The sequence below is a fragment of the Lytechinus pictus genome, chromosome 7 (assembly GCF_037042905.1).
Source record: "Lytechinus pictus isolate F3 Inbred chromosome 7, Lp3.0, whole genome shotgun sequence".
NCBI classification, from domain to species: Eukaryota; Metazoa; Echinodermata; class Echinoidea; order Temnopleuroida; family Toxopneustidae; genus Lytechinus; species Lytechinus pictus.
The window spans coordinates 42,352,664-42,378,954 of NC_087251.1; the positions used below are offsets into that span (position 1 = coordinate 42,352,664).

At 36.8% G+C, this 26,291-nt stretch overlaps 1 protein-coding gene across 1 annotated transcript in view; it reads right to left on the reverse strand.

Moving 5' to 3' along the window:
• The window catches only part of LOC129264393 (F-box only protein 11-like), a 51,416-nt gene extending 26,803 nt beyond the window's left edge, over positions 1-24,613 (reverse strand). The window contains exons 1-5 of the mRNA XM_064102726.1: positions 24,230-24,613; positions 15,815-15,927; positions 6,377-6,458; positions 5,148-5,295; positions 1,309-1,438 (exon numbers count right to left, since the gene is read on the reverse strand). Coding sequence (XP_063958796.1) covers positions 1,309-1,438; positions 5,148-5,295; positions 6,377-6,458; positions 15,815-15,927; positions 24,230-24,266 — 510 coding nt within the window. The 5' untranslated portion in view covers positions 24,267-24,613. The remainder of the gene's footprint in view (positions 1-1,308; positions 1,439-5,147; positions 5,296-6,376; positions 6,459-15,814; positions 15,928-24,229) is intronic.
• Positions 24,614-26,291: the final 1,678 nt, after the last annotated feature.

Consider the following 26,291-nt stretch of genomic DNA (forward strand, 5'->3'; position numbering starts at 1 on the left):
AAAATAATGTAAATGGTGTTAAGAGAAACATCCAAATGAATCGTAGTATTTAATATAAAATATGAAATACTACGATACTAACAAAAATCAAACAATATATGTTAACTAAGGATATATTATATAAATATACCAGGCTTTGAGTAAGTATAGCGGGAATTATTCATCTGAGGTTGGACTGGCATTACTATTTTTTCCCAAGGGGCGAAGCCCTGAGGGAAAAAATAGTGATTATGCCAGTATAACCGAGGATGAATAATTCCCTCTATACTTTCGAAATAAAGGCCTGGTATATTTGTTTTATATCCTACTTTAATAAGTTATAGAAATAGATCTTTATAATCTAGTTCTTATACTCTTAGTTCATCCTTTTTTCAATCTGAATCAAACCAGCTGCGCTGACTGACCTGCTTTTCCTGAAGCGCATTTTCTTCGGTGGGCGTTTCATTTTCGACATCATCGCAAAATAGTGAGAATATGTTTGATCACATGATGCTATTTAAACCAATCAGCATACAGGATTTAATTTATGTAGGATATAAATGTGACTACGGCATACCTACCATTGGAATAAACAAAATTTCCACAAGAAGGTTTTAGCATGTGTTTAAACTGATAGCAGGAATACATGTATGACTCGTCTTCTCCATGTCAAATGCTATTAATTACATTCATGTTTGCCTCGGCAATTGGTCAAACTCCATCAATCAGATATCTTACTACATAATCATCAGCAGTAACAAGAAAACCGATAAAGCTACTTTCATTTAATTAATAAATTTGCCAAATTACAGCAAATGAGCATGAAAACGATCAACTGAATAATAATAAAAACCTTGCTTCATAAAATTATATCTTATTCCACATTCTTTGAAAATACTTGCCCCAAACACAAGTAGTAATATTATTTGAGAAACATTATACTATCTCGCAGTTTCACTTCACTTCACATGTACAAATAAAAATGCAACTTACATTGCGTGTCACCATTTACAACTGATCGTCATTCAGTAACTGTTATCTTATAGACCTTATGCACGACATCATGATCTCATAGCGCCCTCCCTCAGAGGATATACGAATATGTGTAAACGGAGTTGTCAGAGATACACCAGGTAATGGTTTCAGCCTCTAAGATGGCGGTATGATGAAGTCAGTGGATCAAGGTCTATTACTCAACATCATACAACATGCAAAAATCCCTTTCAGTTAAAGGGCAATTTTTCAAAACACCCATTTTCTATGGCAACCTCAAAAAAACAGAAGCGAATGAAGACCAATGGAGTGTTAGCAAAATACGTATATACATACCAAAGTTTTAAAACTCTCTTTCCATATGTTTGGCACATCTAGCTTGTCTGGCTGGACAAATTTGAATTTGGTTGGCCCTGGTCGCAGAAGGGGAAGAGATAGCTCATATACAGACTGGTACAACCGTTTCCTACAATGAAAAAAAGAAACAAATTCACATGAACCGAATGGCTTCTTAATTCTCTCAGTTCCTGTGACTTTAAATATCAAGGGGCCTCCGGGGGGGGGGGGGGGGGCGGCGCTTGGAGGGGGTGTTTTACAAAGAGATAGGTATGACTTAAGAGTCGCACTTAAATATCCAGTTTCATGTGGTGGTATATAAGGAATCACCGCATTGGTGAAATCAAGCTGAGAAGACTCACACTACTGCGTATTAATCAACACGATTACGTGTTACATATCATTTGCGCGTCGGCGTTTGAGCATGACTCTGTGAAACACCCCCCGGGAGTCTTGGCTGCAGAAAACTAGAGTCCCAGTTTCCTGCGATAGTGAAAGCAAAAGAAAAATTCACGGAATCCAGGAAGAATGCAGAATTCACAGAATTTCATGGAAAACGCTCATTTTCAGGCAAACAAATAATGACGAGAAATACAGTGAAAATCATGAAAATCAAAGCAAAATCAATTAAAAATATACACAATCTATGAGTGAAAAATCTGCTCATCATACCTGTTTGGAACGTTTTGTTTGTATTTGTTTGTCATGCTGTATATCCATTGGAACTTCATTTTTCTTTTTTTATTATTTACTATAGTTTTGTACAAGTCATGAAAGAACACAGACTGTCATGTTAAGAACAATGAAATGCATTAAACTGGCATTTTAGAAAACGGGGAAACAGGGGTCTCTAGTGTAACAATGGTTTAAGGGGCTCAAATGTTATTTTATTATGAAGATGGTAATTATGGAGATGGCAAAGGTCTACAAGAACTTTGGAGTGTTTCATGAAGCATCCTGCCAGTGATTTTCACTGACTAATTTGCTCTCAGCCAATCAGATGCAAGGATTTCAGTAGCTTATAACATCCGTCAGTGAAAATCACAGAGCAATTGTTTTGTGAAATGCTCTCATGATGGTGTGATGGTCACGATAGTGATACATGAAATGGAAAAAGTACTTTTGAATTTTTATCAAGGGCATCTTTATGGTATTAAAGACTTTTTCTCACTCAAAAAGTGAAATGCTTTTAGCATCATTGCCTCTTAATAGTATTCTGAACTAAGGTTTGATTTAATCTCTAGTTTAAAATTGTGGTTTATCTGTTAAATGTCAAATGTGACACAAATCTCCAACAGTACACGTTTAATTCGTCAACTCATTTGACACACAAAGTATTAATAACTGTTGGGAAACAATAACTTAATTGTTTTTCTTCACTATTAAAGATTGAGGAAAGATGAAAGTAAACATTAAAAATAACAAACTGACATTTTTTGGCTTCCCATAATTTTAGCAGAGAGTTAGTCCTTGGTCTAAAAAAAATGAAAGCAGACTTCAGAATACGGGCCTAGGTATTCGAATGCAAATTGTTAAAAACTCCTCAAACTGGGCAGGATCCTAAAAAAAAAGTAGGTCACACAAACCTTGCTCTACCTTACTGTAAAATATTCAATCATGCCTTCCATTCATACTGTACAACATGAGTTCATAGTAGCCTGCAGCATTTCAGAGTTCTAAAGCCGCAGCTATGGGAATTCTCGCTCACTTTTCACATCATTCTTCATTTGATGGTATCAATCAAATGAAGACATGCCATTCTTATCAAGATTTGGCCAAGGGCCTTTTCACACATGAATCTTGAACCATTATTGTAATGATTGCAATTCGTCTTTCACACAGAAAATTTGTACCGTAATTTGAGTGAAACTGGAATTCACCTCTGGAGTAATACTTGAATACGTGATTGTGATTAGCATTCGTGATTCTAGTTTGTTTTCACACATGCTAAATATTTGTCATTAGCCTATTTTTCACTGGAAACAGCATTCAAATTATTTTTTTTTTACCGTGTGAAAGGGCGGATAGTCTCCTCACCTTAAGGTAGTATAATCAATATCACTGTAACCAGGTTAAAGGAGAATTAGAAAAACATGGTTATAAGGTGTTTGCTGGGGAAGTTGGCCCCTATTCACACCTGAAATTTAAAGCTATTGTTAGAGCACTTATTGTCAAACATATAACACACGATCAAGTTACAGGTGTGCATGGGGAAGTAAATGGAACCATTTATTAAAAAGGTATAGATGGTGTGCATATTGCCCACCTCGCTCTAAGATGATAATGACCCATTCCTGTTTCTAATAGGTAATACGGCATAATAATCGAGTCTACCCAAGACTACTTACAGTGATGTACCAACAATTATTAAAGCTGCTCTCTATTCATTTACGGTCTTAATATTCCACAACTAGGCTAGATTAGCTAATATTGTACCCCAAAATAAGTTCAGTTCAAGGCTGAACCAGATGTATTTCCCTACAAAGACATTCATGTGGCCCATCTGTGGACCATCTATGTGGAACATCTGTCTTTGTTTCATCCTATAGCTTTCACTTGAATAAAATTGAATATATCACTAAAGATGCCATAATTATTCCAAACAGTAGCTGTGTCGAGCTGGATATCAAACATTGAATGTAACAATGACACCAATGAATTGAACTGATTTCTACAATGATTTTTTTTTTCTTTATATGTAGCATTACAGGGATGCAAGACAGTTTTACCCATTGGGCCTGAAGAAGAAAGAAGAAGAAAAAAAAAAGCCAAAACAAGCTAAAGCCTAGTACAGTTTGGCCCTTTTGAGGGGAAAACTGCTTTTTCTAAAGCCTTAACATAGGGAGACTCATCAAAACTACATACCCCCCATGCATATCCTTTTCAGTAGCAGCCAACACTGAAATAGATTGGCATGGGGGGGAGGGGGGTAATGTGGCACAATGTGAGTCTCCCTCTGTCTGTCTGGCTTTGGGTAATGTTGCTTCCCTCTCACAAGGGCCAAACTGGGCTAGCTAAAGCCCAATATGTGTTTTACAAAGTTGATCCTGAAAAAAACAAACATGAAAGGTGAAGCAGTCAGGGCCTAAAGTAAGTCAAAAACTTGAAGACTGACAGTTCGGAGTATCACCACTTAGAGACATAGTAGTAATAAAGGACAAAGCTATGATTAGTGATATCTGGTAGGTCATTAAAATTTGTTTTCAATTAACATCTTAAAGGTCAAGTCCACCCCAGGTAAATGCTGATTTGAATAGATAGAGAAAAATAAAACTAGAATAGTGCTGAAAATTTCATCAAAATCGGATGTAAAATAAGAAAGTTATGACATTTTAAAGTTTCGCTTATTTTTTCACAAAACAGTGATACGCAGAACTAGGTGAGTCAGTCGATGATGTCCATCACTCACTAGTTCTTTTGTTTTTCATTGTTTGAATTATATAATATTTCATAATTTATAGATTTGACAATAAGGACCAACTTGACTGAACCATATAGTATTAAACAATGCTAATTCCACATGTTCAGGGAGGAATTAATCGTTGTATCACTTGCCAATGAGGAGAAAATTAGAATAGTTCAAATTTCATATGATAAAATACAAAAGAAATAGTGAGTGGATGATGTCATAGTCTCCTCATTTGCATACCAGCCAGGATGTGCATATAACTGTTATGTGAAACTAAGCGAAGCTTTAAAATGTCATAACTTTCTTATGTTACATCAGATTTTGATGAAATTTCAGTGTTATGCTTGTTGGATTTTTCTCTTTTTATTCAAATCAACTTTTTGTTGGGGTGGACTTGTCCTTTAAGCAGTATAGAGGGTGGGCTACGTACCATAGAGTGAGATCGCTGGCAAGGGTGTTGAACCTCTTACATACACATGCCACATTGCATAGATCCTTCTCTAGGAGGTAGGAAAGGATTTTGATGAGGATCTCATCTGGCATCAACGACTCCAGGAAATTGTCATCTCCTGTCGTCCCTACAAAAAGGTAAACAAAGACAAAGAAGGGCTGCTCACTCTTCTGTTCATTACTATCTTTCTATTGAGATATATCGAACACTCTGTTAAACCAGAAACTTGACATGAAACCTTCACAGAAATGATATTCAATGTCTATGGTCTGACAATGGAAAATCCATTACTGTATTTTGTTAGTTTTTTAAATTTCACGAAATAGTGGAAAATTCATACAAAAATGATAAGACTGGAAAAATCAACTTTAAAAATCAATTATATATTATTTGAACATCATGTTTGGTTTCTAGTTCTTACAAAACAGTAGCAATTCAGACAAAAAAATCATGAGACTAGAATAAGATATCTATACCAAGGCTCCACGCTAACTTTTTTCTTGGTGGCCCGAATGGTCCACCAAAATTATCAATTTCACATTCTTGGTGGTCCGCAAGGCAAATTTGGTGGCCCTAAAACAATAGGAAACATTACAATTTATCAAAACTTTGGTAGCCCAACTGGACAACCAAGTGTGGGCTTTTGTAGAATTTTGGTGGCCCTACTCTCATTTTTGGTTGCCCCGGGCCACTGCTAATGTCAAGCCCTGTTTATACCCTTCCCTATCTACAGCTGTTTGGTTGGGCAAAGAGGTGGTCCAAGACTGACTAGGGTTCCTATTACATTGAGGCTCGTTATAATAACAAATGCACAATTTCTATAGGAAATCTACTTTCAGCCAATCAGATTAGCAGATTTCAGTAGCTTTTGAATGTTATTGCAAATTGGTTAATATTATATTATGAAATTGGTCCCAGGGTGGACGTAAACTTCAGATTAGAAAGGGCACACAGCTTCAGCTGGACCTCATCCGAAGGTCACGCTCACATGGCTACATGCAGCAGTTGGAACAGGTTTATAGGATGTAACAAATATTCATGACCAGTTACGTCATGATAAGACCAAATCTTGGTTAACATGGACAACTTGGATTGGGTAGATTTGGTCAGCCAAAATTTTGAGTTAAACGGGAAACAGGGAGGAGAAAGACAAGAAGAAGAACAAAGAAAGGATTTCAAGACAACAAATGGTAGGTTAAATACTGTACCTCCTGATGCTTGAGTGTCTGTATGACTGGAAAGCCTTGATCTCTTGGCTCTCGTCATGGGAGATGACCCAGGTGATGAACTCTGTAAAGACACAGACAATAGGATGAGATTAAAGATACCATACAAATGTCATACTTGATACCCAAAATGCTGTGTTCATGTGACGTTTCATTCAAATCACATTCAGAGTCAGTCAATCAATGCTTTGTTGATCAAATACAAATGCAAGCGTGAAACATGAAATGTGGAAAAAAGGTGTGCTTAGGAGTAGGTACTAGAAGGGTGATTCCCCAGGCAAGAACCATGGATGTCAATAGTTGATCTTAGGAGAGATCTAAATTGTGATTCTACCATAGGCAGTCTTCGGTCACACAATCAAGGTCAAATGTCAGTTAGGGTTAATGAACATAGTACATTATCAAATGAATGGCGGATTTTGTACATAATTATTCTAGTCATTTTCAAAGTCAGCATTGCTGCTATATAATCATGTCATGCAGGCGGGACTGCCAGAGGCACTCCACTATTAAAAGCTATGCCCAAGTGTTTAATAATGCATGCATGCATCTTAACAGGATAATATCTGGGCCGCCTGAAATTCCGTTTTGCCACCCGAACCTCCATAGTCAAGTGGCCCGGCTGGCCACCTAAAAAAAAAAGTTAAAGGTTTCAAATTCCCGACCACAATTCCTAGTCTATGATTAAAGACCCTTGCTGATTAATTCACTTCATGGAATTTGAGAAAGAAGAATAGCACAAGACCTGTCTAGTGCTATGTCAATGTGTTTGACCAACGTTTTGATAATCCTAATCATACATGTAGTAAACAAACCCAATTCACCTCTTTCTGGCTACTATTCAGAGTCGGTCCTGCAGTCAGTTTGTGTCTGTACATGTATGTACCTTCCATGCATTTACATGGGAAGATGTGGTTATTGGTACATACATGTACATGTAAATGGATGCAGCGAATGGTTGGCATTGTGTGGAGAGCAGAAGTAAATCAGACTTTCCCAGAATGCACAAATTGGCAACTGTTTGACTGAATACTAGCCTTGGCCTTATTTCATCTGTTTATCACACCTGTCTCATCTCAATGGGCACATTCACACTAATATAAAGTGCATGATCTGTCATGTTATAATACTAATGGTGACTGATGATGCAGATAGTAAAGTATATAAACTGGAGAAAAGGTAGATATTCATGTTTATTCCACTTTCAATATCAGAAGGGAATGTTCCAACTGGATTTTGTCGAACACCCTTGTTCGTATCACACGAAGACCCCGTTCTCAACACAATTCTTAAAACTAGTTTACTGGAAACCGATTCAGAAAACCAGTTTGGAAGATCCCTTTGCTAGCGTTCCCACTCGATACCTGAAAGTGGTTTTCAAAAGCACTTCACGGTCGCTTCGCGGAAAGCGATCTTGTTGCTATGGGAACGCTCTCAGTGAGGTGACATGTTTCGTGCGAAATTCAAAACCGCAGCATCTACACACAGTGTGTGGAGTAGCACTTTCAAAATGTGCAAAGATCGCTTCCCGAAGAACAATTGTGTCCTCACTTACGCTAAAACCAGTTTAACAAGGCAAAGTGATCTTCAAAACTACATCGTGCGAGGTGGTTTTCTGAACCGGTTTGGAAGATCGCTTCCAAGACCGCTTTGACCGTTCTCATTACATGTTAAACTACATGTAGTTTCCAGTAAACTAGTTTTAGGACGGTAGTGAGAACGGTGTCTCTGTTGATTATCAAAACTGACACTCCCCTTGTATGAATACTGAGAACTAAAGATATGTACATGTAGCATTTAAAGTCATAACAATACAACCTGTACATTCCAACTCTACATGTAGGCCTACATGTACATGTATGATGTACATGTATTTTGGCCTGGCAAGCAAATCAATCAACCAAGAATAATGTTTCTCCCCCCCCCCCTAATCAATATCATCTTGACTTCACTGAAATAGGCATACATGTAGATGCATACTGACCAGATTTTATATTTTTAAGCATAGGCCCTACTTATTCAGCAAGTAACAAAATAAGTAGGCCTACCCATTTACCCAGGGGGTGGGGGGGCATCCCCTTTTTCAGACCTAATTTTCAGTTCCCTAGATACTCCAAATGACAAAAGTTCCGTTCACAAGCCGCACGCCCCGCTCTCGAGACCAACGTTACGAAACATCTCAGTTCCCAAGCCCTGTCTAAATTGTACAGTGCGAGCATCGCAAAGCTTGCAGCTGCATGCACGGCTTCATATTTCTTCTACATACATATACCACAAAATACAAATACTTATGCAGTCCATGTAATTTCATCAGTCCCAGGCACATTTGAATCAATATTTGATACGCAAGTTTGACTGGAGTCACTGGATTCCAACTTTTGGCTAAATAATATGGGTAACTGAAAAAGGAATTGGGATGAAATATTTGTACATATTAGCATATAGATGCAGGCTCAGAGTAATTTCAGAATACCTCACATAGGCCAATATGTAAGACAAACATATAGGCCTATACAGAGTACATGTGTTGCTATCAGCTGCATATACATCATTCTTCTTGTCAATTAAATTCATTTTCTGAAACAGACGGGTTGAGAAGTCGACCAAACCTCTCTGGGAACAAGCATTGTCTGATGCATTCACACTGACCAAAATTACGTTGTCATTGCACTAGTTAATCAATGTAAAGTACATGTCGATCTTCTGCGGTATGAATGCACCCGAGAGCCTTCAACGACTATGACTGATACTTCCCTCCCGTGCGCCATTCGATAGTAATCACAGACTTTCCTGTGTGTGCTTCCCAGCAAGTCAACCAATACAAGCAAAAGATGCCCCCCCCCCCCCACCTCTCCCCCTTCACAATTCTGACATCTTGTGGGGGAGGGGGATACAATCAGGTCTCCGTATTTTGATACTTGAAGGACAATTTCTATCAAAGGGCACATTTATATAGGCATAAATGTACAGCAAAATGGGGAAAAGAAGGGTAAAAAGGGGCACACAAAATATCCAAGGCCTATGCCTGGCTTGGGCATTGAGGTAAGTCAATAAGGCAATCCTGGCCATGGCCTTTGATAGCCTACATGTAAGACTAATTATTTAAGCCCTGGCAAACATGTGCAGTTTTTTTCTTCTTGAAAAATTTTATTTCAACTTTTAGGTCTACTACATGTATTTCCTGAAATAAATCAATGATTACACATACACATGTACATGTAGGGCCAGGAGAAAAAAACCAAACAAATTCAATAATTTTATCAGATCTATGAGAAAATTTAATTTTCACAATTTCACACAATAAAACTGGTCTGAAGTACAGCCTTATATATTCATTTACATGTACATGTGAGCAATAGTATATTACATAGGCCTACAGATTTAGTTGATAAAACGATTATATTTCTTACACACAAATAACAAATAAAGCCTTCATGATTACACATATGAATGTACATGTAGGGCCAGGAGATAATAACAAAACTCCAGGGGATACATTTTGAGCTCACTAACTAAAATTTGTATTATGATATACATTAGATGCTATGAGAATTTCCAGGGCCTTTTTCAGTTTTCTAGGGCTCTTTTGGGGTATTTCAGGGATTAGCCCCCCCCCCCTGTAATATTTTCCATCCGTTGGGCCTACACGAGAAATGAACTTTATAAATATAAACTCATTAGACTGCATAGTGTATTAGAGTACATGTGTGTAGATAAAGATCTACACACATGTACTCTAAAACATAATTACAAATTACTTGCACTTTCACAACCACCCCCCCCCAAAAAAAAGAAGAATTATCAGGACTGACAATGAGATTGTTTCTAAGATTTGCTGCTTTCTTTGTTCAGACCTTCATACAGAATGAAACTAAAGAGAAACTACATGATGAGCATGATCGGTTCATCACGGACGGACATTTGATAGATTTTGAAAACTTTAAAGGCTTGTAACAAATTAGGAATAAGATGAACATGGTTCCTTTGTGTTTTATAGTGAAGGGTAGGACAAAGTATGCTGAATGATGAAAAAAGTTTGTTGCCATGGTTACCTACAAACATAGGTAGCCACTAAATGTGCCATATCACGGACGGACATGATAGAAATGTGGTTTTCTGAATTTTTGAACATTTTTATGGTTTCTATCTAAATAGCTTAACTTTGACCAATAATTGTTAATGCAACCTATACTCAGGTATGTTAGCTTCTATGTTCAGCATATTGAATTCTTAACCAATATCAAACTTCTGAGAGAATTGCAAATATTTTCCATCTCGGACGGACATCTCGGACGGACATCACGGACGGACACAATTAAAATACATTGGAAGTACCTTGTAAGAAGTTCTTATTACTTGTTTGGGGGAACAAATGCTATTGAATTGATGATTTGTACATTTTTATATATGATTAAAAAATATTAGTTGCACAATCAAGTTGCTACAACTTGATTTAAGTTGTAGCAACATGGTTTCTATGCTAGACACACAAAATAAGGCATATGATTGCTTTTAAACACAGTTCTTTTCAAAATCAAATATCCTAATGCACATTGTCTTCTTTTCAATTTAGAGAATAGTTGGTAGCAAATCAACATCCAGTGGATCAATGATCATGTTGATACTTTTTATGATATATCATGATGATACATGTTCATACATTTTTAGGCATTCATTTTCAAAGAGCACATATTTTTTTTATGTCCATTAAGTAAATCCATAAGATTCACAGGTTGCTGATCATTATGCTTGTTTGGTGGATCAAGTACAACCACAACACTTGTCCAGGCTCTCTTCAAATTCATCTTTTGTCCATATTAAAGTGGAGACACCCCTTCACATCAACAGTCCTCATGTATTTAGGCCCTGACCGAATCCAAAATTGAAATCAAATACCAATTAAACTTCTAAACACTGCAGTGCAAGCTTTATATGAATTGTATGCATTTTCAGATTACCAGATCAGCAATTTGCTCAAAATTAGCTCAAAAATGGACTTTAAAAAAAGGAATTCTTGTACTTTTCACAAGCCTCAAGGACATGATGCCATGTTCTGTTATACTCCTTTCATAAACACAATTATGCGGCTAATAGCAGCATAATTTGGTCGTAAAATCGTAGGAGGACCAGAGTTATCCGCACTATTTTGATGCTGCTATTATCCGCATAATAGCGGCATCGGGACAAGATTTTGACTTTATGAACGCATTCCAAAGTAATGCGGATAATTGCCATGGTGCGGTCACAAGGTCACCCTTTCCAACACAGCCGCATCGGAGGGGGTGTGTGTGATTGCCATGACGATAATCCGCCTTTTTTCAGGACGGGCCTCGTACAAATAATGCGGATAATTTTTGGAGTTTGTGAACGCAATTTTTATTGAATTATCCGCATTACTCTTAGGCGGCTAATTGGAGGATGGGTTTATGAAAAGGTTTTTAGAAGCATTGTGAATCCATAGGTTTGTACATGGAAAAAATACTTTCTTCTTTTCCATCACTTTCTGCAAGCTTCAATTGATGAAATATGTAGCTTTTGACTTATTCTTGCTCTATTTCATTTCCTGCTTTTTGGCATACATGTAGCTTCCAACTCTATCTGCATTCCAATTATGTTTTAAAAAAAATTTCCTTACAACAATTAAGCCCCAATAACAGCCAAAGAAGGATTTCACAAAAATTGTAAAGAGTTGTAGGTTTCCATCCTTTTGAGTTCTGAATAATTCTCAGTACCATTTTTCACTGCAAATTGGAACTAAAATTAAATTCATAATCTGCTCAGTATTTGCTCATTGTCTGTCCGTGATGAATTTAATGTCCGTCTGCGATTATTTGATTGATTTATAATATGGATAAAATGTATGGATTTTAGCTATATAAATTATGAAATGATGTACAGTGTCTAGTGAGATGCTTCTACACACTTTTATTTTTGTTTCTATTCTGATAAAGAATAAAAAGCTGAATCCATACATATTATCCATATCATAAACTCAATAAAAATGATCACGGACGGACATTAATTTCATCACGGACGGAAATTTCAAAATGGAATGTTAACATCTACCAGAAAAATTTACCTCCCATATTTTTCTACTAATTTATGTTTGATGATAGATTAATGTTCAGAGTACAAGGAAATCCAAACCAAATTGGAATTACTTTGAAAACAATAAAACTAGAGTGAATTGAATTTGAGTGAATTTACATTGTCCGTCCGTGATGAAATTAATGTCCGTCTGTGATCATTTTTTATTGAGATTATGATATGGATAAAATGTATGGATTTCAGCTATGTTCAAATAAAATGATGTACAGTGTTTAGTGAGATACCTCTACACCTTTTTATTTTTTATTTCTATTCTGATAAAAAATAAAAAAACTTTTTATATTTTTTTTCATCACGGACGGAAATTTCAAAATGGAAATGTTCACACCTACCAAAAAAAAGTACTTCCCAATATTTTTTTCCTACTAATTTATGTTTGATAATAGATTAATGTTCAGAGTGCAAGAACATCCTAACCAAATTAGAATAACTTTAAAAACAATAAAACTAGAGAGAATTTAATTTAAGTAAAAATGTCCGTCCGTGATGAGAGGTAATAGCACCCCCACGAATAAAATGGACTATTCCAGTACTTTCGGATTTATCAATCTTCATGAAACTGAGTTCTTTGAAACCTGAGATATCAAAGACTATCTTAAAAGCAATTTTGATAGAAATATCTATAAAAAAAAATTTCACCTCAATGCTAACCCTTAACCGATCATGCTCTGTACTTGACCTAGAGGTTCTTGCCTCTAAATAAGAAGAGAGTATGCAAGTTTTGGCTTGATGAAGTATCGAGATAAGGAGTTTACACACACTGATTCACAGTGATTCAGCTTCTGGAATTCTTTCCTCTCCCATCACACCGTTTCCTCAAATGGTTGAGATCCTTCGCATCATTCTCAACATGCTGCCAAAATCATTTATTCTACAAGAGCAATTGGATCACACAATCTTGATGTGTGTTTACTTTTTATCAGAACAACAATTCAAACTGTTAACCTTGCAGAAACACCTCTTCCTCTACTGTTTTTTTGTGTGTGGCTATCATGTTAACTCTTAAATATTATAAACAATAAGACCCACCTTCATATATGTAATTTGCTTGGTTCCTTTGCTCCCTTGCTTGCAATGGGGGAAATTAATATGGGTTGTTGGTGAATTAGACCCTGAAATGCCCCTGAAGTATCCCATAAAAGTTTGAAAATGACCCCCATAAATAGAAGGAAAAATAACTCCAATCCAAGTCCAACCTCAATTCAGAAAATTTGATTTCCCCCAAGAATGTATAATTTGCATACGTGACGTATTACGCGTAGCAAATTACATGTACATGTGGCAAATTACATGTACAGGTACATGGGAACATGGATTGAGAAAACTATCTGGCATATATTCTGGATACATAAATTTAAGAGAACATACAGCAGGCCCATGAGAATCCCTTAGGCCCGAATTCACAAAGATTGTTTTGAAATCCCACGGTTGAGTCCATGGTTTATGCAGATTTCCTGTATGAATCAGGCTTATTTTACCACGTATATTAAAAAATGTCCAATGCTGATGAGCGCTTTTGTCAGAGTGTGCCAAATTGACGCCTGTTGCCGTGGTTATCTACGCTCTTTCATTCATGAGTCCACTCTTCAAACAGTGGACTCATGAATAAATTAGCGTATCTAACCATGGTAACAGGCGTCAATTTGGCACACTCTGACAAAAGCGCTCATCAGCATTGGACATTTTTTTTACATGCGCCTGATACGCGCTAAATTAAGCGTAATTTATACAGGAAATCTGCATAAACCATGGATTCAACCGTGGGTTTTCAAAACCACCTTTGTGAATTCGGGCCTTAATGTTCGCAATGTTAAAAGAGATGATCTGTCATGGCTGCTCAGCATGATTACATTATAATTTTAAGCGACATATCTTACATTCATCATGATCCAATGGTTTGTCTCCCTCTATCACTGCCCAGCAGGTATACCCTTTCACTTGCATTGCAATGTCATTTCATACATGCTATGCATGCTGTCAAGTGCAATCAACTGATCCGTAGCTTTCATTTAGGATGCTAATCTATCCTCAACCCATGAGTTGAAGATTTGAAGGTGCTTTGTGCATGAAACATGGTACTGCGTCTATCACGTACAATGCAAATCATGCAACCATGATAAGTTTGAATTCTATGTCTGTCAAAAGCATCATTATATGTTACATCTCAATTGTTCTTGTAAATATACTACATGTGTGTGGATTTAGACTATTACAAGTATCCAGTGAAATTTTTTGTTAAAGAATCTACATGTACATGTACATTTACTTGACGTAACGTACATCATATCATATTTGGTGGTGCAATGAATTTGGTGCTGATACCTAGTATCAATACCTGGGGAGCGTTTCATGAAAGGACTTGTCGGAAGATTTATCCGACAAGTCCTGTTTTATGATCCGACCATTACCGTAGTTACATTGCTTCTCAGCCAATCAAAATCAAGGAAGGTGTCGGACGATAATGCTGATGAAACACTCCCCAGGGGTTAATACATGTAACTGGGGCCATGTCTTAAAGATTTACAACTAAATACTATGCTATTATGGCAACTACCATGGTAACAGGGCTCAGCAGCCAATCACAATCAAGGGTTTCATGGAAGTTACAATAATGGTAAATTTACAAATATGTCTTTAGGAAATGGGCCCCTGGTGTTCCTCAAAGCAGCGCTGAACTAGTGGGGAGAAACAAGAATCACAAATCAAAACATGGCTTCTTGTGCAGAGCTTTTGATCACAGTAATGCCCTCTTTTTAAAGCCCACCCAACATACATCGCAGGATCAGTGAATATGATGCAAGAAGTATAGGTCAACCCTGAAGTGTATCCCATACATGTCATAAATAAGAAGAAGTCCTGTGGTAAAATCATATTTGAGATCCCTGTTCCGTTCATTAGATTCCTAGCATCCATGGTTCTCCAGAATCAGCTTTAAAAAAATACAGGTCATGTCTGCTTTTGAAAGAAGTATATTTTTTTTCAACCGACGAAAGATTGACTGAACGCAACCGTGATTTGAACTAAACGTCTTTACAAAAAATAATTCTAGGATACAAATGTGTCAGTTGAATGCAGCCCAAATAGAGCATCATTAAACAGGCACAAAATAATTCTGAAAACTGCATCAACTATCAGATGTAAAATATGAAAGATGCCGTAAAGTACTGATATCTTCAGGGATATGCTTGTCTCGTATTTCTCCTTTTTTTTTATATTTGACGTTCTAATTTGACGGACTAAGTTCAATTAGTAAAAGAAGGGTAGGCTGACATAGGGGACATGTAACAATGATGGGGTTTACATGTAGCTTACCAAGTCCCATCTGCCAGAGCACAGAGTTGATGCCTTTCGCCTCAGGCTGTAGGGCTGCTGTGATTGGTCGTGGTGTGGGCAAGATGTGCGGATTTTGGAGTTGCTGCCTAATTCTGTGGACAAGGTAAAAGAGACATGCATATTAGTTCAGACATGTGTATTAAATTCACCTTGTATTTGATATATTCGACAAGATGATAATAATAACTTTCATTGACGCAGGGTAGCCACTTCAGCTGTTAGCTTCCTTCCAGCAATCCATTATTAACATTACCCTTCTCCATTATTTACATCAAGCGCCTGACAAGAAGGCAGATACCAATTCGCATAGGATCTTGAAAACAGCATCTTGAGATGGTCTTGTGAGCAAGTTTAGAAGATCATTTCATCATGAGAAGGCGCCCTCGCCCACTTGAACATTCAGTCAAGTTAAATAAACCGATTGTCATGAAAAAGGTTTGGTGGAAACTGGTTCAAAAGACCGACAATGAACAGGGTCTTCCTTCAGTTAGAAAGAACAAAAGTCACTCACATATCACAGCAAAAGTGAATTTTTGTTGTGATAATGTTCTGTGTGTATTCCAATTATTCAGAGTGTTGTCATAATAAAAGGTGACTCTGTGGTGTTAAAGTTTTGCATTGCCAGGAATATGCTACAGCTAGGGAATGACGGTACAAAGTAAAAATCACGGTGTAAGAAAACAGATTTAAGAGAATGTAATTTTATAGTGCATGGACTGAAAGCTGTAATACGGTGTAAATGTTAATAGTCGTACGTAAGGAAACTGCGCAGTGGCGGAAACAGATGGGGGCAAACTCGCTTTCATTGGGACAGCCGGGTATCTTGTGAACGTGTTTTTCTTTGAATCAGACACAAGAGCTTGGGAATGAGATGTGTCAGGAGAGAGTAAGTACGAAGATGAGTGCATCTTATTCCTAGAGCAGCAGAATATTGAAACGTATGAGGCCAGTGATCAGAAACAGGGGTCATCAAAATGCACATCCCATAATGAATACATGCACTTGATTGCTCCCACCATGGACCTAGTAGGTCCATGCTCCCACTTAAAATCTACTACACTGTATGTTACATCATAGTTTTTTTTTCTTTCAAATTGTTTATATTGCATAATAGTAAGACATGCTTTTGGCAAGGTCAGTCATATTGACCTCGTCAGAGGACAGAGTGATAAAAAACACCCAGCCTTGGCAATGCATGGAGCTAATGCATGAAAAATCTCAATACTGCCAGACCTCTGTTGGATGTACTTGTCCAGGTAGGATATGGCCACTAAGATCGTGCCTTGTGTTCCCTGCTGCAGTTTACACTCATTACAGTGCATGTACATGGTATACAGGCCTATATCATCCACAAGGTCAATGAACTGTACTTGCAAAATTATCTTTGGAAAGTGGAACACTATTCTACATATCTTTCAAAATGAACTCAACAGTCATTGAAAATCAAACGAAATTAACTACATTTACTTCCAGTCCGGAAAATACATATTTTTAAGGGGGATGGGTAATTTCAACATGTCACAACACTCAATGCCCCAAAAATCCCCCAAATAGCAATGCTTTGGGGTGACCACCTTTTCTGGGGTTGCCCAAAGATCGGGCATAAACTATATTCAAGATTCATGAACATTCAGTACATCAATATTCTACATGTAAAAATTGTACATGAACATGTATGGTACAATTACAAAAAATCTGCATAATTAAGAAGCTCTTCAAATGAAAGAAATAGCTCCCAAAATACAGCTATTGCCCAAATGTGAGAAATCCTAACTAAATATTTTATTTCTTGTCGTGTTTACTGTTTTTTTATATAAATATTTGCCGTATATATGAAGGTCTGTATATATTTGTATGAGTACAATGTGTACCTTATAATTAAAATTCTCATAACTGTCATAGTATTAGTGCTATAATTCAATTCAATTCCTTATCACACTGTATTAGCCATCAATCCTCCTACATGGGGGGAGGTACAGACTACAGTCTCCCTCTAGACATAATAACAATCTTCTTGGGAGCATGACAGGAGATTCCTGACAAATGAAAAAAAAAAAATCCACTGAGCAATACCCCCCCTGCCCCCCCCCCCCGGCATCCTTAACCTTCTCGTCTGTGTAAAATTTGATGACCTCTCCTTGTAAGATGACTCTTAGGTGTTTGCTAATTTACACCTCTTTTTCATTTTTTAGAAGATTTTTAGAAACCTGTATTGATGTATAATATCTTCCTAAGTAGTTTGCTTTCTCCTATCGAGTATTCACCAAAGTTGACAGCCCTGTATAATTATGTACCAACATACATGTCATGTATCTCAAAATAGTCTCTCTACTTTTTTCAAGATTTGCTTTGCATGTCAACACCGTACGTGTACTTTATGGTAATAATGTTATCAGAGAAATACACGTGAAGTGTAAGCCATCTTTTCCAATGTACATGTATCATGAATGATCACCCCCCTGGAACCATGAAAAAGAATTAGTGAATTCTCTTATCTGTGAAGATATTCAAAATACTTTGAGCTACTATGTATTTGTTTAAATAATATTCCATAGTTTATCTCAAAATACTTCTAATAGTAAGCCCCCACATTACCAACAAACGCAAGGACAATCTGGTTATGTGTTTATGGCGATTGCCATGGTTACGACTGTTGTCATTACAGCTGCCAATAAGGAAGTACCAATAATCACTACCAACGTGTTTACACAAAAAATACAGTGATAATTACATGTTCATGTCTATTATACATGGACAAGCACGAAGTGTGAATTGTCTATTTGTTGTTGATGGCACGCCTTTTAATCTTAATTGTATTAAATTAAATGTATGTGGACATGTATGTTATAAGAAGTAAATAGATAACATCCTGCTGTTTGAGTTATCTTGGAAAGTCATTTTTTTGTTTTAAAGTATTCTTTTATTTCTTTTTCCGGTGAATACAAATATAAACTGGCTTCATAAATTTCATAAATGATACATCATAATAACTTCATAAATAATACATCAAGGTACCAGTAAATAAGTAATTCCTAAGCATATACATAAATTTATAAATTAATCCATTCATTTTCCAATTCACTGAAAGAAATTAAAGGAAAAGTCCACCCCAACAAAAAGTTGATTCGAATAAAAAGAGAAAATCCAACAAGCATAACACTGAAAATTTCATCAAAATTGGATGTAAAATAAGAAAGTTATGACATTTTAAAGTTTCTCTTGATTTCACGAAACAGTTATATTCACGTCCTTGTCGGTATGCAAATGAGGAGACTGATGACATCACTCACTCACTATTTCTTTTGTATTTTATTATATGAAATATTCAAATTTTCTCCCTGTTGTCGTGTGAAATAAAGATTAATTCCTCCCTGAACATGTGCAATTAGCATAGTTTAATTCTATATGGTTCAATCGAGTTGGTCTTTATTGTCAAATCTGTAAAAAATGAAATATTGTATTATTCAAACAATAAAAAACAAAAGAAATAGTGAGGGACATCATCGACTGTCTCATTTGCATGTCACTGAGTTGTGCATATCACTGTTTTGTAAGAAATTAAGTGAAAATTTAAAATGTCATAAGTTTCTTATTTTACATCCGATTTTGATGAAATTTTCAGCATAATGCTTGTTTTATTTTCTTTATTTATTCAAATCAATATTTTTCTGGGGTGGACTTGTCCTTTAAGAAGTACAATACAGAAAAAAAGTATGGTGTCCTACATATAATTGTAATGGCAATGCCTGCTACCCCCCCCCCCCCACACATGCCCTCCAGATTTGAATGACATACATTGTAGGCTACATATTCACCAAAATTATCAAAATATCTTGGCCTATACATATACTTTCATGTGCTATTATGCTTTGCGAGTTTTCAAAGAATCTGTGATTAAAGGTACTGAAGTGGGGAAGGGGAGATAGAGGAATCAACTATAAAGATATTCTAGATTAAAAATGGACATGAAAAGGAAGGATAAACACAACCTGATGCAAGTAACAAAGAACCAAATAATTTGGGCACACAGTCGACCGAATAGACTGGTACAATGTGTGAATATGGTGTGGAGTGGAGCAACACGCAAACTGTGCAAATGCAGAGTGCGTACGTACACGAAGGGCCGGCATACATGCATGCTAGCGCGGGCAACTTGGGATTCACCGCTCTACAGTACATACATGTACATGCCTGCTCATAGGCAGTAGTGTATTATGCATGATGCTCCCTTTCTCTCTCAGTATGCGGCTGCTGCGTGAAATATTCATGCAGGGGAGATGGATAAAAAGGAGCAAACGCTTGGACACCACCAATTAATAACATTAGTGGGTAGTCTGGCAAGCTCACCAAACCCAACACGCTTTTGTTCAACAAAGACGTTGCTGCACACCGAGCAGGTTTCATGGAAGAAATCATGAGAAAATAAAGGATGATGTACATGACTTCAAGTGCCTGCAGATAGAGCGACAAGCCACCCCCTTGATATACATGTTATGATATAGGCTATATACATGTATCATTTTCAACGCTAAGAAGTCACAGGAGACAACACACACCAAGAGGAATACATGTATTCCCGTTACTTGCGTTAAAACAATAAATGTAGGTCATTTACCGGTAATTATTTTGAAGTATAAAAAAAAAACATGTAAAAACACAAACAGCATTGATTAACTTCAAACGAGAAAAAAGGCCTAGATAGATGTGTTTAATAGCTAAATGTAAGTCAACCACACACATGTACAATGGTGCCTACAAGACAAGTATGGTAAAATTGATATTTTTACTGGTAATATTGATATCAAGACTTCAAAACAAGTGAAAGAAATGTTTACTTCTAAATCAATTATACTTGGCTCTGAATTGAATTAATTATCAACTTACATGTATTACATCTAGGCCTAATAACTAGTACAGATTGAAATTAAAGATATGCCAGTATTTTCCCACCACAAGTCTACACTTATTTTTTTCTTTCACACAAATACTGTAGCCTATTAATTCGAAAAATTTACCCAATACTGTACTTTTTTAAATATGGAAAAAAAATCTCAAGGATTTTAAATATATTTGCTTTTGCAAAATAAAACCAAGTTTTAAACATACTAATAGTGCTTTAATATACATCGATGTTTATCAACAAGTATTAGTGATCGGGAAGGGTATTATTTATAAGAGGTATGTACATTTAGCCTAGGTAGGACATGGCAAAGCACTATAGGCCTATAAATGATAACAGTATGTAGATTTAATAGCCACACACAGGCAGGTGTAGGTGGGACTAGACACAAAGAAAGCTCAGCAAGTGTAACTAACTGAATAGCACTTATGTAGATTGGCTTCCTAATCAACATTCACACATGAGTTTCACTGCTTCACTCCAATCAGGACAAAGGATGCTATTACCGTGAATCAATGACAAAGGCATGTAGCCTACATATTGTCGGTGTTCGTCCAAACCGTCATATCAGTCAATTTTGGTTTTAAAAAATGATTTTGAGATTTTTGCAGGTAATACAAATCCTAAAGTATAAGTAAATTTCTAGGCAGCAATTTATTTTAGTTTCTGAGATTTTCTCTGAAATGTGTTTCGCACTGTTGTATCACGATACAACGGTTTGGATGACTGCCGCAATATATTTGTACAGTGTAGCTTCACTCATCATATCCTTCTTTTTTTCAGCTTGCCCAGAAGTACCTTTCAAGATGAACTGTTATTTGTTGCTTATGAATATCCACAAATCAACCTGTATATTAAATCATAATTTGTATAATAATATCAATGTGTGGTCATTTCAAGATGACCTTTGATTTGAATATAGGCCTATAATTTTACATGGAGGCCAAAGTGTAAACATGCAACACTGTAAGAAAATGTACATTTTGTACAATATCGCAATTATAGAACAGCATGTCTCCAGATGCTTCCATTTTATTGGAATTCCTTATGAGAGAAGTCTATTGTTGATTTGGGTGGAAGTATTCACTTTTCAAAAGAGAAATGATTGCTATTCATTAGGCTCCTCTGCCTGATCTTAATGCAAAGGTCATTTGACACAAGGGCCAGCTACAAACTACCGCACAGCAACGTTGTTAGCGATGCTCTAACAGAGGCTGTTACAATTGGTATGTGGCAGCGATGCCTAATGTTACAACAATGCATTACGACACATTGAAATAAATGTTTTGACTGCACAATCTGAAAGATGTGACTGGGCTTAGGCCCCCATCACACTTATTCCGAATCAAGCAGAATTGGCCGGAATGAAAGGACTATTGTTCGACCACCAGTTGGTCATTTAAATATACTTCGAACACCATTCGAAAATACCCCTCGAATGTTTTGAACATGACCAAAACCTTCGGGACGGCCAAAAGAAATGACAAAAATATTTCGAAAGCACTCAGAATGCAGTCAGAATATTTAGAAAGCGCCTAGAATGTCCAAGAATGTAGCACGAATTATCAATCTGACTCCATTGCGGTTCATTTTGACTAGTGTATGATGATTCACCTGGTCAATTTACTGAATTTCAACTCCAGTTTGGTGAATTCATAAGTTCCTCCCAAAAATTTCCAGATTTTGGAATATTTTTTTCGTTCTAGCTTCTGCTTCATTCCTGCTGATTCCGAATAAGTGTGCTGGGGGCTTTACTGAAGCACTGGTCTATACTAGGCGTATTTAGACACCCTTGAATCACCAGAGTACCCGTTTAATTACGAGAACCTTTTAAAGCCTTAAAATACCCAATAATTATTTTCCGCATTCACAACGTCCTCAAGAATATCCTTTTTAAGTTCTCGAAGTTACATGTACAAGCATGCCCAATATGGTCCAATAAGCAGGCAAGGCGCGAGATTCAAAATCGCTAGCTCAGCGGCCACCCACGGCGACCGCACCCAACTACACGCTGGGCCAGGGAAGTTCTCATATACCTGCGACCTTGGAAAATAGGAGGAGCTTCTGACATTTGTATCTTATTTTCAATTGACCAGTAGCAAATGTAAATTTCAAATTAAAATTCATACGGCCCTGCACAACATAGGAATAAATTTGTACATTTGAAAAAAAAAATCTTTATTTTCATTCACACTTGGTGTATAAATTTAGAGAATTTATACTGGAGCATGTCAATTACATATGACGTGACAACAGTAAAATATACTTGGCAATGAGGTGCATCAATGCCATGAATGCCTTTCATCACAGCTTTTACAAGTCTATGGACACACAAACATTGACATGTTATAGATTACGATTGGCAACGCTCCCCACCCTTTCTAATATCCTCCATTCTGATGAATTTCAGAGATTAAATCATTCTGAAAATATGACAGATATCGATTCTAAAATCCACTTCTTTTTAATTGCTGAATTGACTCCTCCCACCAATTTGTCTCACTACACTAATAGTAATACATGTAAAAAAATGAGAAAATGAAAATCCATAATTTATTGTTCGAAATAGACATGAAATGAAATAGTCCGAAAATTTGCTTTGCCCAATTGATCGTGGGCCCGGCAGCCGCTGTGCAGCGCCAGATCGACGAGGCTCTATCCCTTTAATCGTTGAACGCCAAACAGGGTAGCAGCAACTCCCATCTTTAGATGTAGATGTATATTAGAATATTTCCAAGTGATAGTAAGTTCTGATGCTGTGTAATGTACATGCACTGAAGTACATCTGCAGAAGTGCATCCTTTTTTATGATTATACCACATTGTGTTTACGTTTGTGCTGTGGTTGTTGGGAACTTATTGAATAAATTTTGTTGGGATTTTGAAATCTATCAACATTGGACTTTTTTCAAAATATATTTCACCTTTGATTACAGATGGAAAATCTATCAACATTGGACTTTTTTCAAAATATATTTCACCTTTGATTACAGATGGAAAACGATAGGAAAATAAACAAAAACAAAATACAAGCATAGCTAGAGCTACACGTATGTATACCAACCAAGTAGGCCTACATGTACATTTACATGTACATGTAGCATCTTCATGTAACCCAACATACATACATGTACATGTACATACCAAGCAACTATCAGGTTTTGTTTACAAATGAATAATTTATGCTTTGAATACATGTATGTACATATTACATGTATAATCAGGGTTTATCCATAATGGACTTACACGCATATTTGACGTACATTAGCGTACACACATATGCAACATGACAGCGTTTTAAAACATGAAAATAATGAAACCATATTCTGGCATACATTAGGGCTTTTGCATGCCATCATTGATACTAAAGCAGAGGTACTAGACAAATTCCCTGTGCACTGGGCCCCCATATATCTGTCACAAATACTCAATGCCGCAAGATCAAAGTTGACTAATACTCTCTCTCTCTCTCTCTGTACATGTCACTATACTCACCCCGAGCAGTTTTCTCTGAAGTAGATGATTTTCCCATTGCATTCCTTCGATGAGTTGATCAAACAAAAACCAAACCTGAGATTGTCAAAAATGTACATGTGTACCCAGTGGCATTATATATGTGCAAGAGGTACGCTGTCATGAGAAGTAATGCATGAAATAGAGAGAAAAATCCAACTCAAAATGGATGAAAGCCAAGCTCGCCGCCGCCGCCGAGTGAGGGAGAGAGAGAGGCAGTCAGCGTGAATACAGGGTTCCTGAACAAGTGCCAGACAGGGTCATATGAGGAGAGTTCCATTTTTTACTTAGAACTCTGTCTCTCTGCCCCTTTCATGTACACCATCGCACCATTCTACATATATATGTATGCAGTAAACCTGTTTTGATTTCAATGAGAGAGGACCAATGGGAACTGAGTGTTTGGAAAGCCTTGAACCTTGTCTGTACTTGGGGAATATCAAGACTTGGAATGATATGTATGGGCAAAAGTAAGCCAAAATACTGAGAATTATATAGGATTTCTAGGAAGGCCTACATGTATACAAATTTCACACGTCAAGTATACTGTATAATGTATGTGGACAATGTTTGCGTAGGAGCAAAACATTACACTGAACAGTCCAGAAAATAAACGCAGGCTACTTTTCACAATCTGCTCCCAAAATCTGGAACATTGGATAAGCTTTAACATTGCAGTGAATGAGGATTTTCTGGGGCTCTCTTGATCATTACGAGGACGAAATCGCCCAAGCCCCCTCGAAACTTTTCCCCTGATACAGTCACACATCAGCAGCAGAGCTCGTTCACGATCAATTATTTATTTCAATAAGTGGCATACCCTTGAATATTTATTCCCTTTTCATACATCTTCAGAAAGTACTTAACCTTGTAATACTCAGAGAATTCGTACGTTGTAATTCAATTTTAAATAAATGCATCTCTTCAACTTTCCAAAGTTAGTAAGGTGTTGACATCTCTTTTTTTTTATTAGTTACAAATATGCCTGATCCAACAGACTAGCGGCAGAAAGACCTTTCATAGCAGAACAACTTGCTTCATTCCATCTTCATGGTCAATATCACGGAAAGTATGTAGGGTCACATAGGGTCACAGGTACAGGGTAAACAAAACACAACCCTGGCTCTTTTCACCAGGCTTTTTACAGCCTCTTCATTCAAATCAAATTGGAATAACAGTAAGGTTCAATTTATTCATGTCCTATATTACTTACTCCTCTCTCTCTCTCTCTCTCTCTTCATAGTCAGATATCCCTCCTCACATGCCTCTCCTGCTTTCTCCTCCTTTCTTGATCCTTTTCTTTATCCGGTCTCCTTCCTTTCTCCTTCGCTTATTTTCATTCTACTTTTCATAATTGTCTATCCCTTATTGTTCAAAATGTAGCTTAAATTTTTTTTCCCCCCCCTGAACTGTCTTCATTTTCTCTGATCTCGAGTTTCAAACTTTGCCACGTTATCCCTGTTCAAGATAAGCCAATTAAGCACAGTAATTACCCTTCTCCCTACAGTATTTCTATCTCATTCATTTTTAGAATCATTTTATAAAGCAATGAAATACCCACCTTTATTCCAATAACTTCACCTGCAGGCCCTTCCATTAAATGTGAATGCCCCTTCATTACAATCAGGCCAATTTTTTTTTTTCAATTTTGCAGTGCTTCTTTCACCAACTACCGTAAGGGCACTAGTATTCAACCCGTTTGGAGAGTTTCTTCAAATATACAGAAATATGGAATTTACCTGAATTTCAGACCTGTCTTATTCCAAGAGCAAATGCTGGTTATTCTTTTCCCGTTATTTTTTTCTTCAACCGTCAACTGCGTGCGCAGGCGATCGAATTTTACGGCGACGGTTTTGGTACTAGTATTCAATCCGTCGATACTAGTATTCAACCTAGTGATGAAAGATGGCCCTGTCTTTCAATCTGCCCTTGTCCCATCCGACTATGGACTAGACCATTTGAGATGAGATCAAACAGGGAATTAATCAAAGCCAGAGACTTCCATAGATCTAGATCTAATTTAGCAATCTAAACCCTTTTGAAA